The 14,762-nt window shown below is 43.2% G+C and overlaps 1 protein-coding gene across 3 annotated transcripts in view; it reads right to left on the bottom strand.

Moving 5' to 3' along the window:
* Positions 1 to 14,762, bottom strand: part of STAB2 (stabilin 2) — an 88,195-nt gene that overhangs the window by 45,850 nt on the left and 27,583 nt on the right. For all 3 annotated transcript variants that reach the window (XM_055808849.1, XM_055808848.1, XM_055808850.1), the window contains 11 exons: positions 14,097 to 14,150; positions 12,856 to 12,936; positions 11,742 to 11,894; positions 6,449 to 6,535; positions 5,813 to 5,924; positions 4,404 to 4,584; positions 3,279 to 3,372; positions 2,889 to 3,047; positions 2,405 to 2,500; positions 1,545 to 1,640; positions 519 to 566 (listed from right to left, as the gene is read on the bottom strand). In XM_055808849.1, coding sequence (XP_055664824.1) covers positions 519 to 566; positions 1,545 to 1,640; positions 2,405 to 2,500; positions 2,889 to 3,047; positions 3,279 to 3,372; positions 4,404 to 4,584; positions 5,813 to 5,924; positions 6,449 to 6,535; positions 11,742 to 11,894; positions 12,856 to 12,936; positions 14,097 to 14,150 — 1,161 coding nt within the window. The remainder of the gene's footprint in view (positions 1 to 518; positions 567 to 1,544; positions 1,641 to 2,404; positions 2,501 to 2,888; positions 3,048 to 3,278; positions 3,373 to 4,403; positions 4,585 to 5,812; positions 5,925 to 6,448; positions 6,536 to 11,741; positions 11,895 to 12,855; positions 12,937 to 14,096; positions 14,151 to 14,762) is intronic.

Consider the following 14,762-nt stretch of genomic DNA (forward strand, 5'->3'; position numbering starts at 1 on the left):
TTGCTGTGGCAGCAGCACACTGACCAGCCATACAGTTGCATTTTCCTGCCATGGGGCACAGTGAAAATGGGGAGGGTAAAGCATTGGCTTCCCTCTCCACTTAATTGTAGTTATATTGCATGAGAGAAGTTGGAAGGAGCCCACCTGGGGGTATATTCAGGGTCTGCTTGTACCCTGCTGCTGGTCACCTGGACTACAATGTACTTATGTATGGATGCAGTCATGGTTTATGTAGCCCCCTGCTTCAGAGAATGGGCTTGTAATTAGCTTTTCTGCTTGTGGAGCTTCCTTACTTGCATGAATTTGGGATCAGAATTTGGTTTTTGAGCAGAAGTAGGGAACTAGATGATCATCCCTGCCATGACTGGTGGGAGAGGCACTCTGATGCCTCTCCAGTGCTAGGGCCTCTGCTCTGTGATGGGAATATTGCTGTGAGGTCCCCATTTCTAAAGGTTACAAGGCTTGTGTATTTCTGCAAACTGAACATACTAAAAAAAACAACCGTGAAGTGTACTTACATTAACCCATTGGTTAAATGCAGCTGCTTCTGACAGGGTAGATAACTCCTGATTAGAAAGAGAGAGACAGAGCAATGAATATGTAAGATCTAATTAGTTGTGCTAAAGTACCCTTGCTGTAGCTTGTGGTGCCTGGCCTGGCTGATGTGCCATGGGGGAGGAGGTTTTCAGTATTTGTGAAAAGGGAAGATACTCATGTTTTTCTAGTACTGATATTTTCTGGTAACGGGAATGGTGAGTTACCAACTCTTTCGAAAATCAGGCCACCTATTAGGTGTATTAAGTGTACCTGACCTCTGTACACAATGTGTACTGATCCTGGACTAAGTGTTAGTTTTCTGGGAATCTAAACCTAAACTTTTTCTTAACTCCATGCAGCATTAATTGAAAGAAGGTATGTTGTTTTTGTTGGTATTTGTACAGCAACTTATGCATCATCCAGCAAGTGGAGAGCCTTTATTCTGCCACAGTGCTTAGAGCAGAGATAGATGATGGTATGAGCAAGGATGGCAGATAGTGCTAAGAACCATGTAAGATTATTGCCAGTGGCTGGGACAGCTGATGCTTTCATTTTTCCTATGCTGTTAAATGCAGATTTATTTCACCAATTTACTTGTTTTGGTTTTATTTTCCTGGCGGTCGGCATGGTTTGTGTTAACACGATAAATTGACTGTTTCCACTGAGATAGACCTCAAGGCAGCACTTCAGAAGAGCTGGGTGCTCACTGCTCCCAGCTGGGAGGTGAGGGCTTAGCACTTCTGCAGGTTAGGCCTCTGGGGCTGGCATTTTTCAATTTACATTAAGAAAGTAATGTGCTTGGATCCTTTAGGCCCCTTTTCAAGCTCTGTTTCTAGACACACCAGATCATTTCTATACCTGGCAAGTGTCTCCAGCTAAAACCCTGCAGATAGCGCTGATGGGCATCGTATTTTTCTGTTTATAATGGCTTTGCTATCTCTCTGGTTAAGATCCAGTGTGAGAACTGGGCTGTAGGTCCTGTGCTCAAAGACGACCATCTTACTTACATCTGCGGCATTTCCATAGCATATTCTACCGTCTCCTTTGTAGCCTTTTGGGCACACACACTCCCAGCCATGAGAAGACTCAAACTGACAAGTTGCCTTTGAACCAGAAAGAGAGAAGATCAGGAGACCATTCAAGAGCAAGGATGGTCTATAAAGCCTCTTCCTGGAACTCATTCATACACAAACATAAACTTAACAAAGAATCTTCATAAGAACTTTCATGGACATCCTCATGCCCCTACAGGACAAACTCCACCAGGTGAGGGGCACTAACTCCCTCACCTGCTCACCATGCACTAAGTCTATAGGAATCTAAACCCTTGCTCCACCCTTTCTTAGTTCCTCCCTCCATAAACTGGGCCCTGTTTCTTCACCCAGCTATGGCAGATCCATCTTCTGCTTCTCAATGCTCTTCACTTCAGCTCTGTCCCTGTGTCCTGCCTGAGGCTGGTGTGGCTCTTGCAGGCTCTGCAGAGTGCAGTAGAGCCTGCAGGTCTGCTGGACACATGGAGCTACTGATACAGCTGATAGATGTGAGCTGGATAAACATCCTAACAGGCTAGTGCATCCAAATTGTAATTGCTGGTAGAAAAGCAGCATTTATTTATTCCAGGTTTGAGATAGTCCTTCTATACAGGCAGAACTGGGAGCAGTCCTTGCAGTCAGTCCTCAGTGCATGTACCATACTGACAGGCGCGGTTCACAGCATTTTTGGTGCTTGTGGAGCTGCTTGGAAAGCTTTGTTCCAACTCAAACAGAAATTGCAGGCTTGAAATGGCAGGGAAATTCTAGGATGTGCACAGGAGGCAAGATGTGATATGTATCTGAATACTTGGTTCAGGGAATGATTAATTACTCACCAGATGATGGCATTTTCCGTTTTGTTCCAGGCATGAGTTTATGGGTGTGCATTCAATTCCATTCCCCCGAAATCCATCCTTACACTTGCAGTCATTCTGTCATTTCAGTAAAACACAACAATTCATTAAAATGATTAAAATAGTGTGCAGATTCTAGATGTGGTGATTTAGTCTCTGTTTCTGTGTAACTCCATTGACTTCAGTGGAATGACACTGATTAATATCTCCAGAAGACCTTTTATACCTGACATCTACCAACGTACTTACTGAAAAGTATTTGCTGCCAGGACACTACCACGTAGGAGGGAGGGAGCACTAGGATAGGAACTGAAGGAGACTGCTTTGGGTGGAGAGCACCATGGGGAAATAACCTTGTGGCTGAGAGGGAGAAGAGAATTTGGGGAAGACAACAGGACAGGAAGCATCAGCAGAGCAAAATCTGAGGGCTAGTGCCTAAGGTGGCAATAAATGTGGGAGGACGTACCTGACCCGGCCCAACGTATATGCAGGTGGCATTTTCGTGGCACCCTGCTGTGGTGGGCAGCAGGCAGTTGTTGATGGCTGAGCACTCCCTTCCATCACCTGTCCATCCTGCCTGGCAAATGCATGTGTGCTCTCCTGGACCCGTCTGAATGCACTCGGCCTGGGAGGGATGCAGAGGTACTCGTTCAGGGCAGTTAAATGGCATCTGGGCTTTAGGTGTAAGGCTTGTCTAAGCAGTTTGTCTAAGCAATAGCGATGCTGCTATCTGTGGAGTGAGCTTGAAACTGCAGTGAAAATTGTGACTCTTCCTTCTGCAAAGGTTTCTGGCCAAACCTTCCTTACTGCCTACTTTTCTGTGGTGCCAGGCTCTGTGGGAAAAGCATGTACTTACATTGATATTGCAGCCACCCGGCTTTAAAGCAGCACAAGGATCAACTTTGCTGCAGCTCATGCCATCTCCCTCATAGCCAGGTTTGCAAACACAGCTACAAAGACAAGAGGAGGAGGGAGGCAGGCATTAAACATCATAGGACAGCTGTAAAGTGAAGCAATTGTTTTCCTCTATAACATGTTATTTATAGGCAGCTTAAAATTTATAACCTTGGATTCATGATGCAAATAGCGCAGGTGCATTCATTATGTTTTCTCCCCAAAATATTGACCAGGTTAATTAAGTCAAATCAGGGATCCATTCTCTATGTATGAGGTGGGGAGTGAAATGAATTCTGCACTGATGTGATCTTTGCAAAGGTGAGCTAACAGCTCTAAATTAATTATGAGCTGGGGTTGCTCTTTCTTTCATGACACAGAAGATAGCTCTCTCCCTGAAATGTATGCAAGACAATGAGCTCCCCTGCTTCCCTAGCTTATTCCCACAAGATTAGCCTATATTGGAGGGAATTTCTTAAGCGCTCAATTTATGCAGCATCCCCCATCCTGCTTTCTGTGGTGACTCGTTATGAATACACTGCAGCAAGAGGCAAACTTGCTGCGTGTGAAGGTGAGCATGAGGCAAGTGCAAGGCATCTGTAGTAGTAACAGAGTTTTGTGACCAGTCTTGTCATGACTGACTGGAGAGCCTGTGCTACAGTCTACAGTGTTATGGTATGCAAATCTTACTTGAGCTAACCAGAGTGAGCTATCTATCCCCAGGCTGCTTGAGAATTTCATTGTTTTTCAGCAAGGCTCAAACTCCTAATTCACTAAGGGATGGTTAGAAATAAGAGGTTCCTAAGAGCATTTGTAGGTGTTGGTAGGAGGGCAGTCTTCTGAACAACGGTCAGATCAGTATGCATCTATCTTACTGGTGTTAAAAGTAAGGTACAGGGTAGGGCATTGAGAACTCTTAATTACTATCTTGCAACTCAAGGTCAATGTGGTGCTTGTTTATGCTTGTTTGCTGCATAGCAGTATTTCAGTGGCTGATGTGTGCTGTTACAAGGCGCTGTTTTGATTAAGCAAATGGGAAAGAGTTGCAGCATAGTTAATATTAATTAGATGCAAGTTACTGACTTACCTCACTGCACCATCACTAAGCTGACAGTCTGCATGTGCATGGCAGAGCTGTAGGGAGGGCTCGCAGGGAACAATCTGCTTATCGCAGAGTTTCCCTGTGTATCCACTTCTGCATGACCCAGGAAGACAGATGCCATCGCTGTCTATTCTGCTATCGCACGTCCCATAAATGCAGAGGCATTCTACCAGACATAAATTACAGTGTGCAATTCCATAGTGGTAAAAGGCATCTATCTTTACACAGCATTTCTTATTAATTAGGTTCTCCTTTTTTTTCTAGAATCTAAACTTTTGTATTCTTAGTCTCAGTTTGTTGGAGGACTTACTGTTTATTTATCATATCCATGTCTCTTTAGGTGAGCTTTATGGGAAAGTATTTAAAAATCTACTGTATCTTTATAGTGCATTTAACTATCCATGAATGTCAAAGTACTTCAGAGAAGTAGGAGCAAAATACTACGTCTTAGGGTATTAAGACTGAAGTTATTTCATTGCACAACTTCTGACATATTTTCAGTGATATGGAACTATATCATGATATAGTACCTAGTCCACAATCTTATAAATTGCACAGTGCTGGGCTAATAGTACACAGAGCAGCAGCACAGACCTACCAGCACTTTGTGCTGGGAGGCAGAGCAGTGTGCCCAAAGGACATAGTAGGTAAGCCACCTGCAATCCCAAGAAGTGCCAGTGGTGACTAGTTAAGCCAACGTGTCCTGCTTTGCCGGGACTGGAACTTAGGCTATACTACCTTTTCTTATGGAATTTCTCTCTTGTTTTTTTTTTGTCTCTGAACCTTCAAGTGAGCTATGTTTCATGAATGACAGGTTGTTTCATAGCAAAAAAGACTAGAAATTATTTTGTATCTATATTTGAAGTTGTACATTCTGTAGACTCTTCAATGTAATATGGTTTTACATAGCAGGATTTAACCTGTCAGTATATAGAAGATGTCTGCTAGAACTATAAGCTATTAAATTGAAATTATTCAGTAAGGATAATTAGTAAGTAGCCCTAAACTCAATCTGTTTATAGATCTAGTTGTTCTTAGATTACATATACTTGTCATTGCAGGCAGAATCTGATCTGTTGCGGGCAATACCAGATGGGAACGGAATAGCAAAGGCTTTCTTTTCAGTTACTTATGTGAGGGAGACAGAAATGAAAAGAACAATAAATTAGTGTAAAGTAAGCTATGGCCCCTGCAGAAAGCCCAATTAAGTCGGTGAGAAGATTTACACTGACTCTGGGCTTAGATTCATCCCTTTGAAATAAGAAATAAAAGTACCCCAGAGACATCTCGCTCGTCCACCACAGAGACTGTTTAGAGAACAGTTAACTCCTACCTTAATGTTACCAACAGAAATAGCCTGTGCTCTTAGGCTGAGGAAGTAGGGCTGTACTTACCTTTGTTGCACTGAGGTCCATATTTGCCAGGGTCTGAGCAAAATTGACAGCGTGAGCCTTGAAATGCCTCAGCACAAACGCAGGTTCCATTTCCATCCAGGCCATCCATGCACTGTGATACAGAAGAAAGGTGATTTCTTAAAATAAATCTTTATCCTTCCTCCAGAGAAGAGACTATCTGCCTGTCTGTATCGTGACTGTGGTAGACTACTAGGAAGAACCTCAACTTTGACGAAAAAGGTGTTTCAAAGCAAAAGCTTTCCTTCTGTTCATACTTTGCTGCTCTGTATTCTACCTTCCTTTGCAATTTTAAAGTGAAAATAGTGAGCTGGGACATCACCCTGTGCTGTGCAAAGTAAAAGTGTCAAAGTGGGTCACCCAGCCCCAGCCTTGCCTGCGTGCTGTGTGTTAGAACCACAGAAACCTGCAGTTTGGAGATCCAAGAGGACACAGATTCATTTTCTTTCTTCTGTATAATTGATCCCGAAATTCACAGCCACCACTGGGCATAAATGGAGGGTGCAGCTCCTGTGGAGCTCAGAATTCCTGTTGTGCAGAAGTGCTTCAGGGACTTTTGGGACACAGCCTGTCCCTGCCCCCATGGGAGTGCAGGGTGCTGCTGGATGCTCTGCTTACCTGTCCGTTTCCTGAGCAGGGTTTGGAGAAACCTCCTGGACACGGACGGCAGTCAGGGCCAAAGAAGCCTTTGCAGCATCTTGGTTCCTGTGAAATAAAGCAAATATCCTCTTTTCCAGTGCCTTAGTGCGGAGGCAGCACACTAAAGACAACTCTCCATTGTGTTTTGGCCCTCTGGCAAAGGCCTGTGGGTAGCTGGCCCTTAAAAGGTCTGTGCTGAGCCAGAGCCACCTCTGCAATGGCCTGGGTCAAACCAGGAGGGCTGCTGGCAGCCCAGGAAGGGGATGCCCAGACCACCACATCCTTCCCTTGTTCTTATCAGACTCATTAATGTTAGAAATCCCTGTCCTGTCACCACTTAGGAACGTGCCTGCCTGTGTCTGCCTGCACTGCATGCACCTTCACCCTGCCAGCGGGAGCGTGGTGCAGTTTGCAGTCTCCTTTTTGTCTGAAATGAGGAACTCAAAGATATATTTTACCCCAGGGCGACCCTGTGAAAGCTAGGCGTGCTGCTTTGGTCTGCCTCCTTCCCCTCTGCACCAGTGTGGGATTAGCCACTCACAGCCCTAAATGTTTTCTTGGCTGCATCTTTTGTTTTATTCATGAATTGACTGCTTGATCCATTTACTTATCAAGAGCACAGAAAGTATTAGAAAAACCCCACATTTACATGTGTGATTCGAGGGAAAGAGGAATTAGCAAAAGGCTCCCAAAGCTCAGGGATTCATAGACTTTGCTGCTTGTTCCTTAATGGTCGTCATGAAGTGCAGAAGCCTATTTAGAAGCCAGAAAGGTGGAAGTACTTCCCAGGGGCTAATGACTTCTGCAAGGACTGGGCTTGCCAAGCAGATGAAGTGGAGCACAGTTCTCTGGAGCATTTCCCATTCATTGTTACCCTGTACCATATGAAGTCCTGGGACAGGAGCAGCTGGGACCAGGGAGGACCAAGATGTCCTGTTCTTTTTGTGTGAAGCTGTATGGGACAACAACAGCACCTGGGCTTGGAGCTTTACGTGAAAACTCCTGCATTACAGGGTATGAGAGTGTTTCTGTCAGTAACGTGTGGCAGCTAAGAAACTCTCACTGGAATTTGGCTGTTTTGCTCTAAGTTTTACAGTAGCTCCTCTCAGCCCAGACCCCTGTGGAAAGGTATGGAAATTACGTGGACATCTCCAAAACACCTCTCCTCTCCAAAAATGAAAGTTCACAACACAAAAGACAATATTTTTGAAAACTTTTCTATACATTTCACCTTAAGGAACCATAACTCTATATGTTTATTGTTATATTGCAGGCTCTAGCACAGCCAGTTCGTTGAAAAGCTAGGCCTTCAATAATGCATCTCCATTTTAAGAAAGACTGGAACATGCACAAATTGGAAGCATTAGTATTTCAAAGCAACCTAGAGTTCTGTGATACAGTCTTATATCGCAACATCATTTAACTGGAGAACAGGAAGCACCTTACTATGGTGTTGTATTGCAAAAAGGTATTAAGCTATGTACTTTTTAACAATGCGTACTTTATTTTCATTATTACTGAACAGTGGCATTTAGGTTATTACTGAATATGGTGTATAGGACTAAATACCAGTCAATTTTTACAATGAGGCAATAAAATTCCTGTGGCAGCTAGGCTCGAGTTTTGTATGCAGAGAAACATGCAGCCAGATTTGCATCTCTCGGATGCAAAGCAAGTGGAAGATTTTCAATCCTTTCTAAAGCTACTTCTGCAGACAGTTACTTCTGGAAGGATGCTTAATCAAAAAGTAATTTTTAACAAACATAAGGTCTATTTTAAATGTATCCCTCCTCCATTTTTGGTTTACTAACTCTCAAAGCATAATTGCAGTAATTCTCATTCCTCACCTCTCCTGCCTAAGCCTATCCTAAACAGACCTTTTTTTTTTACCTAAGAAAAAAGTCAGACCTTCTAGGAAGTCAACAAGGGATCTTGCAACAGCGAACAAAATAATGCTTAAATTACCTGATGATTCAATCATTGCCAAAAAGAGACTAAAGTACAATCTATATCCGCATTTTTATGCAGTTTCCTGTATTCATGTCTGGTTCTTTTGCTCACTGCATTGGGAGAGTAGTAATTAACATGTGGGGACCCTTTCTCTCTCTGTGTTTTGTGCAGCTGGGGAATCTGTCAGGAAACACCCGTTAAGATGGGCTTTGAATCCTGTGGACAGGGAGCCAATTCACACAATAAACAACTCGCACAGACACCCTAGATGGAAGCAGTAAGAACAGTCATTTGAAAAGGCTTTATACCAACTACTGAGATGCATACTTATGGGTGATATACCCTGTAAGTTTTAAATACATGTGTTCTGTGTCTTTTAACTGTTACAGCACGGGCCTGGAACTGAACATCAGCACCAGGGCTATATCTGCTGGCTCTGATCTTTGCGGTGTTGTTCATTTCCAACTTCCCCTTTTTATCTTCTTTTTTCTTTCCTCCACTCCCTTCTTTTAAAGAACTAGAAGTTTCCTAAACAGAAGATAAACATGGCACGAATACATTGGCATCCTTTGCTCAATCCAGTATAATATATTAACTAATATTGTCTAAGGGTCTAGTGCAGTCTGCACACTTAACTTCTATGAGAATTTTTTATTTCTTCCTAGGAAGAATACAGATGAGTTGAGTCTCATATATAGACAGTGTGAACAGAAATTTTTCTTGTGTATAGGTAGTGAAAAGAAAAATATTCTTTGCTTCATGTCATAGATTTTGTACTCCACTATGATCCAGTGGCATATAGCTATCTTTATGCCTTCACCTTTTGGTAACCTTTCCCCACTAGCTAATTTATGACCATGTGGTGGTGACAGGGTGACAATTGCAGCACTGAGGAGATATAAACTCCAGTGGTAGTTTTAAAGGTGAGTTCTCGACAAGCTCAACATGTTCAGAGAGGTTGAGCCTTTCAGACCGTAGATACGGAGTTTGTCAAATCCATGTTGCTCATGACGGCTAATGTCTTGTGCTTCAATCAAATCAGAATAAATCGTACAGCTGGCATCCAATGTGTTACTTCACTGTCTGTCATAGTCATTGGACAAGTGACCATGAACCTGAATTACAGCATTTTCCCCATAGATTTATTACCAGAGCTGTGGGGAAAGAATCAGGTACTGGTTTGGATTTAGTAGTTTTTCATGTTGAACAACACTTAAAGGAATAAAGGACCAGACTTACAAAAGTGTTTGGGCATCAAATACTTGAGGTACCAATGCCACTACTATGTTCTAAAGGTCTGTGTGTTGGGTGTATTTTGGCAAATACATTTGGGCATTATAAAAGCTCTTTGATAAGCTGTGCAGTCGTGGCTGAAGCAGACTTAGGCTCTTACCTGTCTTCGTGTTTCTGCAAATCCCTGCAAGTGCCTCTTTTCTTCTTTAGAACTTAAAAATCTGGCTGATTGCTGTGGAAAACATTTCCCTCTGTGGGTGTTGTTCTCCCTGCTTGCTCCCTTTCTCCACCTGGGATGGTGTCAGCCATTGATGTCTACCTGCTCCCTCCTTTTCCTGAGGATGAGAGCCCTCTCTCTTCCCTCTGCCATGGCACAGGGTGGGGGCAGATAAAAGCATCTGCATTTCCACGCAAGGTCAGATCTGCCCATTTTCAGCGGTAGAGTAAGATACTGTCTGCAGTGAGGTAACTAAAGCACAGACGCATACTCCTGTATGTCATCTGCAATGGGAGCGATGACCTCTGAGAGAGGTGGAGCAGGCAGCTGGAGACAGCTACTGCTTCAGTGCTCAGAGCACTTCTTGTCAGAGGTCATCAAAGCTGGCCACAGCCCACGCATCCAGCAGGTTCTGGGGACTTGTTGCCCCTCATGTGCTTTTTGTGACAATTCTGAGTAAGCACTGCTGTCGTTCAGTGAGGCTTGGGTACAGCTTTCAGCATTCGGGTATGGTTACACAGATGTGTGTGTGTAAGCAAAACGGTGTGTGCACCTGCCAGCTCCTGTAAGGTTTGTCTCTTTTAACTGGTACTGCAAGTAATATTTAGGAGGTGGCATTATTCCTGTTTTCTGAGAGTAATGAAGATGCAAAATGACAGGTAAGAGCAGCAATGCCATTACTCAGTTTTGGTGTTCTCCTTGGTAGCAGTGCTCTGCTTAAAGCCTTGGATATTAAATTATATTTTAAACTATGTGTGAAGTTTTCAAAGCTGACAAAAGTGCCTAACTTCAGTTTGGGGAATTATTTTTGTGACAGACACTGTTTGCCTTGTCTTGAAATAATTTTTCTCAGTGTTGCTTTAGGATTGATTGATGTCAGACATAGATTGTAGGTAGGCTCCTGGTAAGGAATTCAGATTATTGAAGTGTTCTGAGTGTTGATTGCTTTTTGTTTTGGAGATTGCTGCTCAGCCCTCTACCTGGTTTATGATTGTGTTGCACATATAACACTTTGTAGTTACTGTCAGAGGTAATAGTTCTTTACTGCCAGCTCTTGTGTTTCCTTCATTAAATTTCAATGCTGTCCAGCTCTGCTGGGAACCTCTTTCAGGGCTGTAGTTCTGGACTGCTCTAAGTTAAAATAGTAAATGTTTTGCATTACTGCAACAGAACTGTTACTGGCCCGGATACATGCTTGAACACGGTCCAGTAACAGCTCCGTGGAGCCACGCTTACTGCAAACCAAAAGCTTGGTCTGATACTTTGTGTTCTTACCAGAAATAGTATCTGAATGCTACCAAGTGGAAAGGCCTGTTCTGTGTTACTAAACTGAATAAGCTATGTTGAAATCCACCCTTCAAGGTATGAAACCTTTGTAATTCCTAATTTGCACAAAACTGGAAGAAAACAGGGCTATGGGAAGCTGTGGCTTCTGAAAATAACATATTTCTAGTGTATTAATATCAAAATCAATTATTATGTTAAAATTTTAATTTGCTTGCTCCTTCCCGTGCACATTAAGTAGAAATGGAAGTACTGATCCAGAGTAGTTTCCCTGGGAACTTGGCATTGCTTACCAGGTACCTGTATTCACAGATGAGATTCAGGAGCTGAAAGAAAAAGTTTGACTAGAGGGGCAATGTATTTAAAAGGGCTACTGCAAGAATTAGATGCATTAGAGTGGCATAGGATGTGCTTGCAAATTATTTGTATCCATGCAGTACTGCTAGCTGGGTGGCTGTATGTCACTGATATATTAATTTCAAAAAAATATCCCCTTTTTTTACGGACATCAGAGAAAGTAGTAAAGAGGAAGCTAGAGTGCCTTGTATGGAGCAGTTAATTGCTATTGATTTGTGGTGATTCTCTTACCATTGCAACTTGACTTCTTGTCTCATCACACCGATGTGGTAGAATTGGAATGATTGTGGGTGGGATAAGAACTCCTGCAAGGGTATGAATGCGACCATTTTTTGCAACAATATCTGTTTCTTCCATTTCTTCTCCACTCACCAAGACTTGTCCCTATGAAGCAATAAATTATTATTAATAATAAAATTGCCATAGCTTCTTAATTTTGGATAATTCATTTCAAGAATTTCTAGTCATAGAAATAAACTTTTTTTTAAAAGTTGGCTATCTATTTTTTATTACACTTGTTTTGTGCAAGAAGCACACATGTTGTACATTTTTGTGGATATTGCTCTACAACAGTGGTATCTAAAGTTTTCCTCTTGATCTGCATCGTTAGCCTGTGGAACTGGTGATAAAAGACTGGACAAAATGAGAAGACTACTGATGACTTCAGGCACTGATTTCTGTGGGCATAATCATGCTTTGGTCCTCTCTCTGGCAAAGGTGGGGGAAGCAAGAGAAAATCTGGGATCTGTCTAAATTCACAGGAGGAAAAAAAAAAAAATCCTTTCTGCATTTAGTTCTGCAACTGCTCTGCCTTTACAAATATTTTCATAGGTGCATCTCTTCTCCAGAACAGAAGGGAGTTAACATAACAGATGAGTTTGCTTTCACAAAAGTACTGACAAATTAACACCTTTAAATGTGTTCGCTAGGTTCATCAGAATCAGAGACTGCAATATGAAAGAAAATAAATAATTATCTATGTGTGCACTGTGTTTATAATAACAGAAATATATAACAGAAGGATTGAAAACATTTTACATTGGGGTTTTTTTTTTGGTTTTTTTTTTTTTTTAAACTAGGCAGAGCATAGATGAGGATCATTCCTGGACTGAGGCTATTAAGAAAAAAGAAACTGCAGGCTGTCCTTATATACCAATCACTTGTTCTTGTCCTTTATAATACTAATTTCTAACAGTGGGTAGGAATGGCAAGTTGAAAATTTCTGCCTCATTATAGCAAGCAATTCCTCTGGTAATGTACCCACTCCTTTTTTGCTCCCCCTGCCTGCAAACAGCTGTTTGGATCAGGGAGAGCTGTTTACAGGTGAAAGCCGCCTTTGACTTACAGTGCTGGTCCTGTTAAAGTAAATGAACTGCTTCGCCATGCTTCTGATGTGCTCTATCGAGATGAGGCTGGCAATATCTAGCTGAAATGAATATAAATCAATTGAAAGAACTGTAATATCATTATACTTTTCAAATCCAGATGGATTTCACAAACAAGACTGCCTTTCTTTTTAGGATGAGCCAATGACCCTATTCGCTAAGTGGGCAGCCTCGCATTGACTAACCTGCCTGTGTACCAAAGTCAGATGATTAAATTTTTACTGAGCTTCCTGGTTGTTGCATGTGAAGAGCTTGTTGCCAAAAAGAATATTAATTTTTCTCCTAATTATAGCACTCAATCTAAGTAAAGTTATCACCTCTCCCTGAAAATAGCCCTGTTTGCATCCTTAGACCATTATAGGAACGGCAGTGCTGATATCCCATGAAGGGACACGTGGATCTCATGCCTCTGCTCCCTGTGACACTGCTCTGTGCTGGGGGTGACCTCCGCCTTGGATGTTCTGAGCAGGCCCTTTTGCTAAGGATGCGAAGGCTTCCTTCCTTCCCCACAGCAGGGGCTGGGGTGGCGATGAGCTTGAGTCTCCTCTAGCCTTAGTAGCAGCTGGTGTTGCTGGGTTCTGCTCTTTGTTTCCAGCAGAAAAAGGAGGGAAGAACAGGGGGCTTACTTAGAGGATGACAAAATCACCTCTCTCTGATAAAAAGAAGACTAATCTTAGTAGAATAGGGTTAGAGAGCGCTTGATTTTGATAGCAAAAAGCACTTTTCCTGCTACTCATTCCTGCAGCCCTGCCAAACTGACAGTACCCCCTGACAGTGGTTCTTGTTCCACAGCAGTCTATGGCAGTGGGTCTCATGTTCAGGGTGACTGTATATATAATTCCCCCACCCACCCCTCCCTTGGGCTAAGTCCCCATCACCAAAAGGTATATTTTAAAGTGAATAGTTAATTGCATGTAACAAAGTAGTGTGACACCATGCACTTTTATTTTGCCATGATTCAAGGGCTACCCAGTGCCTCTTAGCAAGGTTTTATTTCGATTAGTGACACTGAGGTGAAAGGTTCGTGTTCTCTGTTAGTGACCTTTACGTGACTACACTTAGTAAGGGCAGAGGCAAATTTGTCCTTTGCATTCTTGTGCAGCACAGGGTGGTGGTTGTTCTTGGAAAACCTCTGCCTTCAGAGTAGCAAAAGATTTGCAAATGCTCTGACACTCTAGGTCAGGAAAGCAGCCATGCTTACCTCAGTGTTGGAGACAATGTGGTATCGGACCAGCTCCAGCAACTTCCATGAACCCTGCCAGAGCAGAAGAGAGGCCGTTTTAGCTCCAAATGAGTCACATAAACCCAACCTGGCCTGCTGAAAGGACATGGGGATGAGAATGGCATCACCGGCTGGTGCACCAGAAACATCTGGGTCAGTGGTGGTGCTCAGCTTGTGGCATGCACCCTGCAAATCTGTGTCCTCACCCCTACATCACTTTATTTCAGCACGGGCCTTTTATAACTTGTGTGTGTGTTGGGAGAGGCAGGAGGCATCCAGGGTACAGGATGCCAACATGTGTCTCCTGGGACCTCACCAGCAGTGTGTCCCAGCCAGCGGGGCCCCTGCAGCATCTGCTCCCCTTGGCTGTTCCCACCAAGGGTGACACCTTCCAGGAGAGGATTTGGGGCTTGGCTATGTGGCTGTCCAGGCTGTGTGGTCTGGTCCCACCAAGGGTGACACCTTCCAGGAGAGGGTTTGGTGCTTTGCCATGGGGCTGTCCAGGCTGTGTGGTCTGGCTAAGAGCAGGGGAGTGGGGGCCTGGTGTGGAGGATTGTCATTGCTTTATACAATGGGAGACCCAAAATCCTGTTCCTTTCTAGGTGTCTTCTTAATCTTTAACTGTTAGAGATGGCTTAAACCTCA

Source organism: Falco peregrinus, chromosome 6 (assembly GCF_023634155.1).
Source record: "Falco peregrinus isolate bFalPer1 chromosome 6, bFalPer1.pri, whole genome shotgun sequence".
Taxonomy (NCBI): Eukaryota; Metazoa; Chordata; class Aves; order Falconiformes; family Falconidae; genus Falco; species Falco peregrinus.